General features: G+C 39.7%; 1 protein-coding gene across 7 annotated transcripts in view; it reads left to right on the top strand.

The window, feature by feature from the left end:
- Positions 1-4,574: 4,574 nt before the first annotated feature.
- Positions 4,575-10,940, top strand: part of CREM (cAMP responsive element modulator) — a 31,015-nt gene continuing 24,649 nt past the window's right edge. For 6 of the 7 annotated variants that reach the window (XM_010286809.1, XM_010286801.1, XM_010286786.1 and 3 more), the window contains exons 1-2: positions 4,575-4,615; positions 5,275-5,398. In XM_010286809.1, coding sequence (XP_010285111.1) covers positions 4,575-4,615; positions 5,275-5,398 — 165 coding nt within the window. Of the gene's footprint in view, positions 4,616-5,274; positions 5,399-10,940 lie in introns of those variants that run through there. The other variant, XM_010286825.1, reaches the window with a different exon arrangement.

Raw genomic sequence — 10,940 nt, 5'->3', positions numbered from 1 at the left:
CCGGCGGAGGGGACGTGGCGCCGGGTGGTGTTGCCCCTCGGCCCGGGCGGCCTGGTGACAGCCTTGCCCGTAGGGCGTTCCGAGCTGGGACAGGGATACGGGTGGGAGAGATCACAGTGGGCTCCGTGGGTCCTAAGCCCTGCTTCAAGCCTGAGGGTTTTGTCTGAATCTGCCGCTGCCGTGTCAGCATTTTACGTGGTGCTGAGCGGAGCCGCGTGTTAAACGATCCCGCAGGTACTGATGCTTAGATGATCCTCTTACCTGTTCAGGGACGGGCTGGACTCTTCTAAACGGGGACCACGTGTCCTCTTCCCAGCAGACTCAGCACTGTCTTGTCCGGATTACTGCGGAGGCAGGTGCAGAGTGACGGGCAGCACGGTTGTGCTTACCGTATTTGGGTTTTTACTTTTTTTTTTTTGAGGATTTTGTTAAGATATTCTAGGAAGAAAAGGGTGAGGAAGAAAACAAGGAAATGCATTAGAGCTTAGGAGACACTAAGTTTTGTTGTATTCTGTTGATACCGAAAACTTAACAGAAAGGTTGCACTGTTGCTTATTTTACCTGGCTGAATGCTGTGACCACCTTGCTAGTTGGTGTGCTTTACAAAGCAGTGTAGTAAAACAGAGTATAGACTTCATACTCGAAAAAACATGCTCTTCTGAAACTTGTGCATTATGAGAATTTCTACACTTACCATGAGGTCATCAATAAATGCAAAATAGGTGTTTGTAAATTTACTTCCTTGCTTTCTAGTAACTTACCTGTGAATAAAAGCCTTTAAAGAGATTTGGAGCAAGGGCTGAAATGTATTTCTTAGCCTCATAATTTCCTTTGCGATAAGCCACCTTTGTAAGCAGTCCCTGATGTATAAAGTATTGTTGAAATAAAGATGTTGTCTTTAAAATGTCTCTGGGTATTTAATTAGACAGTTATACATTTCCAGTTATGCAAAATACTGTACCAATTTGCTTATGCAGTATAATTTCACCAACAGCCATTAAATATTAATATTCAGTGATGTACTTGTAAAATAAACAGCAGTATTGAGGAGTGAAAGGATTGTTCATGCTCTGTATTACACAAGAACACATCTTGACAGGGATGCTACCCTTAACCTTTTATTTATGGACAACAATATAAAATGTTCACACCTTTAGCTGTAAATGACTTCCAGTTTTCTAGGTCACCTGGGAAGTGTTTTCCTTTAGCTCATGCTGTCTGTCAGTATTGTCTCATCAGGGATGCTGCTATAATCAGCAGCAGAAGCTTTTCATGTGTACCATATACATCTTATTAATCAGTGTTTACCTGCTACTGACCTACTGTAGGTTAGTCTTGGTGACTCTAGTACTAAACACATGCTAATATATATTGAAATGTTACTAGCTAGTTAACAGTTAAACCTCCTGCCAGATCCTGAAGATTTCTTTGCTATTTTGTAGGAAGAAGCAGTTATCTTTGCCTACATTATGGAAAGCTATTCCCCCCTCCCCTTTTTTTATAGGAAGGGAGAGGTGTAACTTGTTTATTTTTAAAAATCCACACTAATGTTTAAAATTACTGTTCAATGGTGGTAAGCAACCAAGGTGGAAAATGTAAGAAATGAATGTATTAATACTGAATATAAGACTAAAGCTTATATATAATCAATCATACAAAGGAAAAACATTATATAACTTTAAACTGGACCCAAGACCACATACTTTAGAACTGTTTGCTTGCTTTTCCTTTAAAACAGGAGGAAGGTAATGTAAACTTTGAAGTGTGATGTCTACTACTACTGATGCAGTTTTATAAAGGATTTCAAGTGCTTGGCAAAAGATTTTTCTTACTTTGAAACTTAAAAGCAATAAATATGTTAGAATTTCCTTGCAGTGTAGACTGATTGACTGTGATACATGTGGAAACTGTTTATGTTGTTTTTGGACTGGATTAATAACTGTTTCTTACCACAGTCTATACTACTGATGTTTTAGAAAAAAACAGTGTTATGATCTTGCTCTGTATTTTTACATATATTTATTGAAAACACTTCGATGTATTCATGGTAAAACAATATATAACACAGGAAATAAAAACCTGTACAGCTCAGGTTATAGAAATTTGAGAGTTTATGAGAGTGTGCTGAAGACAGTGCCAGCCTAGACTGGACTCTGAAATTCAGGAGTTTCTTAGCATGGGTGGTCTTGAGCTGTGCACAGGCCCACATGAAGTGACATGGCCCCGTGTGGCTGTACCACTTCTAACCATGGGGGCTCAATGACTGCGACTGACCTTCAGCTGCAGGTTTAGTAATCCGCTATGGTTACGTCTACTGAAGATTCATAATCTTGTAACGTGTCTGAATTACGATGCTAATGCGCTATGTTTTGTCTTGTGTCATCTTTCTCATTGAAGTTTTACTGAAGATTCATAATCTTGTAACGTGTCTGAATTACGATGCTAATGCGCTACGTTTTGTCTTTAGTCATCTTTGTCATTGAAGTTTTATGCCAAGATCACTAGTTCATCTTTTAAAATTACTTATGTCATTTGTTATTTTTGTTTTGGTTTTATAGGCTACAGTCAGGTCTTTATATTTGGAGAGTATGCAATCGGCTATAGCTAGGTCTTTATATTTGGAGGCCATTTCTAGTCACGTCCCTGTTTACAAACATACTAGAATTACCAGGTTGTCAAAAAGAAGTGGATTTTAGCTTACCTAGAAAGAGTATTTTCCTGTGTTCTAGGGTAACAGTTGCATTTTATGACAGTCAAAAAAAAGTGCTAATTAAAAGCAGTGTGCAAATTTTCACGTTTTACTCCACTTTGCTAAAGATTTAAAATAGGCAATCATTTGTGTTAAGTTAGAATATACACAATTATAGATGGAAAATCTATTTAAATTCTTGAGGTTTTCATGTATGTCATAAATCTTAATTATGCCTGTCATTTCATTGACATGTATAATACTTGCTGTTGTTTTTCTAATTTAACATAGATAATCTAAAAAATACAGTCCTTTGTACTGTATTTTCTAAAATATTAGGATTAACTTTTTATTAGATTTTCTGCTGCACTAATGCTCTTTTCGTAGCTATTTGCTAACTCAGTTACTGGAGCACAGCAGATGAAGAGACTTTGGGAGAAAAATCCTGATAATTGAAGTAGTAAAACTAAATAATTTTTTTTTTTACAGTGTTCTGCAGTCAGTGAGGAATTAAGCTAAAATTTAGAAAGGAAACCCTATTTTTCACAACATGAAGAATGGTTCTTTCCAGGTAAAATTTCTATGGAATGCATTCAGTGGGTATAAAGATACTTGTTTTTTTCCCCAGCAGTAGGTTATCTGTGGCAAATGGCTTTGGATAAGAAAATGCTTCAAGACCTGTTTAAAGTGAATTAATTCTGACTATATTCCCATCTTTAGGAAGAGATTGCAATGAATATGTTGCCAGTACCTATGCATTATTTAATCTTCCTTGGTGTGTGAGGTGTTCAGAAGCTTGTGGAGGCATTCTTACATGAACCAGATGGAGCTTTTGTGTTTGAGACTCTATGGATGGTCCCAGTTTACTAAGGAGGAACATTTTTTTTCCTACTTTATATATGTATTCAATATAAAAATAATAAAAAAGCCAGAGTTATTTAGTAGATAAACATCTGGTTATGGAAAGTTATGGTGGAAAGCTTGGTGAAAACATTCTCCCCGTAGTTGATCTTTAATTAGATTGTATATAGAGAAAAAGGTAATTAGTGGTAACTAACAAGACAGGAATGTAGAAAGATTTTGGGTGTAAAATGTCACCTTATGAATCTGAATGTAACTTCTATTGGCAAAATTGCTGATACTATCCCATAAAATCTTGAATTATTTAGAACTTGGCTACCATTAGCCATAGTACTCAAGTCTGGTCAGTAGAATACCATTGGAGGCGTACAAGCTAAAAATACGCTTCTCTGTATCACTTGAGCGGATACCTTTTCATATTTTCATGCCTTTATTCTAGGCAAAAAGGGTGTTGTGTTTTTTTTTAATTTATTCTTGAAGATTGTGGAATATTCTGTAAAATAGTGCCGCAAAAGGAATTGGGTTTACATTTAATCTGATTTAATGTAGTTAACTTTTAACATGTGGGACTAAATTCAGGAGCCTTGGAGTCAGGCACATAGCAGACTTCCTTCCCCATCTCTTCCATCTCTCAGTGTGAGACCTGAGAAGAAACTGCAGTAACAATCAGCCAGTTGAAATAGTTGAACTCTGAGTTCAGCTGGGCTTGCCTTCCCCTAGTTACAGTGACTGAACCCAAGAAAGTGAGGTTTGCTGCTGCTTAAATTCCACAACTAGATCATGTCTTCCTTTTGCGACCTTGATTCCTTGTGTAAGTACGGTGTAGGTGGGCGCGCACCCACAGGGCGTCCTGCCCACCTCTGCCTGACCCTGTCCTGTCTCTGTTCTGTTTGTAAACTGACCTGTTGCCATGGCAATGTTTGTGACATCACCTGTTCAATGTTGCACCTTCAGTGCAGGGTTTGGTAGGAGAGAAAGGGAACCGAAGAGACTCAAGCTCTTGTTTTAAAACACACCTTCCGTTATGACTAAATGTGCCAAGAAATATGGAAAAACAACTGTCAGGTAATTGCATTTTTATATAGCAGATATATTTGGAAACTTTCTCTGTGGAGTTTAAACTCATAGTCCAAATTGAGGATCAGGGAGCTGCTTATTCTTCTGTGAAACTTACCCTACTTTTAAACCTGCAAAACAAGAAGAATCGTTGCAGGCCGCAAGTAGTTTACAGGCAATTCAAGCGTAGATCCAGGCCAGCAGTCGGTATCTCAGAAGGTTTGAGAGGGCTGTAGCAGGACATGGCTGCTGGTCAGCTTGAGCCTTGTCTGGTGAGAGACGTGGGGCACAAGGGACCTGCTGCGGGCGGTGCTGTTGGGCTGCTCCAGAGCACTCCTAGCCCCACTGTTGACACTGCACGGAACCCTGGGGCTCTGTGCTTGCCTTCTCATGCGCCCTTGTGCATGAGAACTGTTTCCAGAGCTGCCCCTCCACGCAGCTTTCGAAAGTACTTGTTTTAGAGCTCCTGGCTATATGAGTGAATGTATTAATATGGGGGAACGGGAAGAAAGGACTTCAGTTAATCTGATAGTTTGAGAGAAATCTATTTATTTTCTGTTAGTTGCCTGCTCTAAATATAAAATAGTGTGGAAGTGCTGTTTTCTCCCTAGCTGCCTGATATACCTCCCTGTACTGCATTATTTAGATGTCTATGTACTTACTTTTAGACAGATGACCATGGAAATGGTTGAATTGCAACAGGATGACAATGCAGTGGATGCTGTGCCAGAGAGAGATGCTGGTCACCTTCAGAATCAGCCAAGCCGAAGTCAGATTTCCCCAGTATCTGAGGTATGTTGAAATGTGGAAAGATAAGAAGAATCAATAAGGTGATATTCAGAACTGCTATGATTTTTAAATTACCAATTTGTATGGAGTTCTCATGTTCTTTAAGTCTTGTTATTAAATAGGAAAAATACAGCAAAGGTATACGGAAAACTATGCTTGCTGTACTTAACAAAGGGCTCATATAACATCAGGTCTGTTAAAAGGTAACACTTTGAGGAGACTGAGCTTTTCAAAATGATCAGTAGGCACTTTTTGTTTGTTTTTTTCTTCCACTTTTCCAAGATGATTATGTTTGTTATGGAGATGGAAAATAGAGTCTTAAAGAGTTGAGGTGGCTGCAAGAGCAAACATAGCTAAAACATGTGTATGTCTTGAAGATGTGTTGTATAACAAAAAAGAAAAATGAATAAAAATGACCATGGCTCTTCCTTAGTGCCAGTTTTTTTACAGAACGTTTCATCTTTTTGCAAGTACATTTTTAATGTATACTCGTTTTGTTTTATCCCTGTGCATCCAATGACAGTGGAGTTCTAAAAATACATTTTGTGTGTTCTGTATGGTAGTCATATCTGCATTCTTCTTTGGTAGTTAATGGATAAAAGATGACATAGTAATAATTCTCATGCATTAAAAATATGCACTGAAACATTCAGCGCTTGAGAGAAATAGTGTTCTTGCCAGTACTAAGATTTATAACTTCAGGAAGCTGTACATACCACTTAGAAGGATCTTCAAAAACCCTTTGTGAAATAAAGGAACTGATTTTAAAAAACAGAATTTCGTCATCATCAGAAGTTACTAGGTAAGATTCCTGTCTGATCTGAGGGAGGGATGCTCAGTTATTTGATGCCATGTGTTTGGAATGTTAGATACTTGATTTACACTATAGGTATATTTTCAAGACTGAATGCAGCTGCTTTTTGTTAGGTCTTCAAAGTAGACTGCAAAATATTTATGAATGCTTATTTGTTGTTTTTGTTACCTATGGCATTTGTTGTGGTTTTGATACCTGCAGCATTAGCAATACTCTTTGGTGGTTTTGTTTTTTTTTAATTGAGCATGAAAGCAAGAATTTTATTTGGTTTACTCTGTTGATATCATCCCCTCATTTCTTTTTTCTTTGATAGTTCAGTTGAAAATTTCTGTTTAAACTTCATAGGATGATTTTTGTGTAAAATCTGTTGGCTTGTGCAATAGTCTCTGAAGAAAATACCTGTGAATTCTGTCACGTGGAATTTTTAATGTTGATCTTGAGACAAAGCCGTCACTGATGCTGTAGGAGGGCTTCATCTAGGTCCCCAGGGAAAAAACTTATGTTTATCTACATTTAATGCTTGAGTGCTGTGCGTGAAGTTTCAGCCATATTGGGCATAGGCCTCAGGTCTTTCAGTTAAAACGAATAACTGAAGTACTGATGGATCTCGATCAACCAGCACTAAAATTAAACACATGCACTTCAGTTTGATGGCACAGGATAATAGTCAAGAGTTTACATCTGGGAGTCGCTCTTTTTGGTCAGACGGTGTAGGAAGCTGGCCTGGACCTGTCAGAGCGGCCTGGCGCTCATAGCTGGAGTCGATGTCCATCTCCTGGGCTACTGGAAGAGTGGGGTTGACGCAATTGTGCCACTCTGAAAAATAGCGAAGCTAAGAGGCCTCCAGCGGACAGGCCTGTCGCCTCAGCTCCCGGCAGTGCCGCAGGCCCCCGGCTGCCACTCGCCAGGGCCTGCAGGCCGCTGCCACCCTCCCTGCCTGGGCAGCTGGGAGTCTGCGCCCACCCCCTTGGCGCCTCAAGGCTGAGCTGCCACAGCATTTCTTTTGGTAAAACGGGCCGCAACGGAAAGCTTACTGCTGAAAGGCCTTGTTGTGACATTTCTTTGAAATGATGAGGAGGACTTTCTTACCTTATATTCCTACCTGGCAGGCTCTGAAGGTGAGTCGCTTAGTCATGGTGAGGGTTAGAGGCGGACGTTGAGAGGTTAACCCCTGCGCGAGGCAGGGACCTCGTGTGGGGCATCTCCCATCTGCGTTTGCTGGTATGGGATGGAAAACTCGGGGTGTTTCCGAGGAATTTCGTGGCTGTGCTGTTGGTCTGGCATCTGTGTATTTTGACCGATACAGAAGGGCACCGATAGCTCCTTCTCCCTCTTTGGCCTCTGGAGGAGTGCAGTTAAGAGAAGCCAACCACTTAAACTGACTGAGATGTACCTTGCTCCAAATCCCAGTCGCCTCTCTTACTAATTTTCTTCCAAATGTGCAGAAATACGAGAAAAGAATGACTTGGTTCTTACTGAGAGGTAAAATGCCTGGTTACTGAAACTCAGGGCTTCTCTTCAGACAACTCAGGGGCGGTGGGGGGGTGGTTTCTAGGCAAATATTTGTTGAACTTTGGCTTTGTTCAGTCGGAAGTAAAGCATTTTAATACACTTTAATATGCAACTTGTAGTTTTTTGTGTATTATCTAAGAATCGCAGAATGGTTGAGGTTGTCAGGGACCTCTTGAGACCATCTAGTCCAACCCACCTGCGCAAGCAGGGTCAGCCAGAGCAGGTTTCCCAGGACCGTGTCTGGCTGGGTTGTGAGTATCTCCAAGGATGGAGTCTCCACAACCTCTCTGGGCACCTGTGCCAGTATTTGACTGCCCTCACAGTAAAAAAGGTGGGATTTTTTATGTTCAGATGGAATTTCATGTTTTTTTTAATTGGTTTGGTTTATTGTTTAATTATGACTTTGGCCAGGCAAAATGCTGAAGGGTACAACTGCTCAGGAGGTGAGGTTTTTGTTTTTTTGAGAGTTTGTTTTTTTCTCCTCTGGAGAAGGCTTTTTAAAGAAATACCTGCCATTTAGTTTCAAAAAGGGGGACAAGTTATTCAATAAGATGATAATCTCTAGAGGGCAGACATTGTTTTGTGCTGAAGCGTTCTTAATGTCTTCCCTGTTGCGAGGGAAGGGAGACATTAAGAATGTCCGGGGTGGAGCCCAGACGTGGTGTGACAGGAAAACCTCCAATGCTAAGGAGGACCTATTATACATTATTAGTAGAAAAAAAGATAACGTCTTTTTTTTTTTTCCCTAGCTTGTGTAATACATATTGCTATATACTCCTGCAATTTTCTGGTGATGAAAGTAAAATTAGTTTTTCTGCAAAAGCAAAAATCAGGAAATTAGAAACTAGCAAAAATTAGATGCATCTTTCATCCATTGAGGCAAAATTGACAATTTCTGTCTTTAAGAGCTTAGTTTTAAAATAAAGTTAATTAATGTAGAATAAGATCTCATTTATAGTTTAATTTCTTGCATGCCTCACTTTCAGCCAGTTAATGAATTGACATGGTATTGTTTTGGTGATCCAGAGACTGAAAGAATTAGGTAAGAAAATACTAATTTGTAAAAATTTTGGTGGTTATCTTCAAAAGCTGTTGGAAATGTTCAGAGCACCTGTACAGAAGCTTGACACCTTTTCTTCAGGGAAGAACAAAGGTGCAAGGTGGAAAATTTCTCAGCCTCTTTTGAGATGGGCTCCATGGGTTCTGTCTCACATGCACAGGTCTTATGTTAATATATATAGGGCTGTTCTTAAAAGGAAGTTAATTTGAATTGAAGTATTCTGATAATGTTGATAGTCAAACTTGTATCTTGGAACAGTTACAGCTGCATTGGTATTCAAAGACAAATTAGATAGTCCCTTTTCAGGATTTCTAGAGGCCATATTGCAGTCTGTGTTGCCCTGTTCTCAGCTATGCTAAATGTAACTACAAAATGTAACTACAAAAATGTAAGAGCAATGTACTTAGACCCTTTTCAGATTTGACAAAAATACTTTCAGTTGTTTGTGGTTTTTTTTTCTTTAATCCTACATCCTTGATCGGTTGTGTAAACTTTGTCATGTTCTATCAGTATAGCTCTCTGCTATATTGGTCTGAGATACGATCTGTTGACCTCTCAGTGCTGGCCCTGAACTAGACATGGGTCAGGATTTACGACGTCAGAACTGCTGTCAGAGAAAGCAGAGGGAGTTTTCCAGAGCCAGAGCCAGGAGTACATAGCCACTGCAAGCTGGGACTGTTCAGGTTTAGCACTTAAGGGGTATTTTCCTTGTGGGCCCTTGGCATCAAACTTTGTGTTAAATCTTGCTCCCAACAGATTGAGCCCTACAGAAGTTTACCAGGCTGTTGTAAATACGGCTTTAAAACCAGCCTGCCAAATCCAGGACATATGGCAAATTTGACGTTAGAGCATTATAAACCTGCAGCCTTGTCGCCATTTTATGCTTCCTCAAGGGTATGTACACTGTCACCAAATGGCTGAAATCAGCCTAACCTCGTCTTCCTTAAAACTATGTGCTGCTTTTTTGGCATTAGCTTTGTAACTGACCGAAACTTACCTGTCTTCAGGTTTTCCTCATACAGGCTACTCAGTGCCTGAGCACGTTGAGTCCTTTGCTCTTTTATTAGGTGAATCCAGGATGGGTTTGCCTTGTCTTTTCCTTTTCCAGAAGTACTTTTCACTTCTGGAGTCCTTGCAGTGTTTAGATTCTACAGCAGGGACAGAAATCTGATGGAGCTGTGCACTGTGTACTTCCTATCAGCAATGTTTAAGGTATGAGGGGTTGAATGTGAATGTAACCTCTGTAGTACTCTGTAGGGAAAAGTTATCTGACCTTGGCTGATGAGAGTGCGTACATCCACAGTATAACTGTTCAGATGGACAATGCTTCTTGAGGTCAGATAACTGATGAGTAGCCTCTTTGAAAGAATACATGCCTCAGTATGAAGGTAGTTCATGATCTTTTCTGTTGAATACTTTTCTCTCCCCTCTTGGAAGAGGGAGCACTTACATTTCCAAATGTATGAGGTATGGGACCATACTGCTATGATGAAATGCATGGTTGATATTTGTTGAAGCTATTAGACCTGACTGTTGCATACCTAAGAGGGTAGAACCCAAAAGGTCATTACAACACCCAAGGTGTCTCTGCCATTGCCAGGGACATAACCTTATGCTGTTTAACCAGGTGCTTAATGTGTTAAGCTTCCCCTCACCCTCTGTGTTCCTGAGTTGCTTCTGTGGATTGTTTTCAGTCATTGTGCCAGACAGCCCTTGAAGTAATGATGTTAAAGGCAGCATCGCTCATCACTGATGTCAGAAAGTCCTTTTTTGCCAAGTCTGTTTCAGTCAGCGTTTATGCATGATAGCATCAAAAGATTGTAGTATTTCCGTTAACATGGGAATATTCAATTTGAAAACAATGCAAAGGGACATGTGAATTGAAATGGTTTCAATAATTTCTAATATTTATAAAAGAGATGCAGAATATGAAGTTGGAAAGATTTTTTTCATTCTTAGTTGCAGAAAACAACCCAATACAAAAGAATCACTGACATTTTAAAGTTCCTCGGTTACACATTGTGTAAACTTGGGATATTTGTGGAAACTCAGTGAACAGTGATCAAATCAAATTTAGTTGTTTGAAATGGCCATAAATGAACAAAGAAATCACTTTTGGTTTGATCAAGCTTTAAAATACTACTGTCTCCTCTTCCCTC

The sequence above is a fragment of the Phaethon lepturus genome, unplaced genomic scaffold (genome assembly GCF_000687285.1).
Source record: "Phaethon lepturus isolate BGI_N335 unplaced genomic scaffold, ASM68728v1 scaffold3180, whole genome shotgun sequence".
NCBI classification, from domain to species: domain Eukaryota; kingdom Metazoa; phylum Chordata; class Aves; order Phaethontiformes; family Phaethontidae; genus Phaethon; species Phaethon lepturus.
Note: the sequence above shows the minus strand (reverse complement) of the source record. Positions and strands in the feature narration are given on the sequence as shown.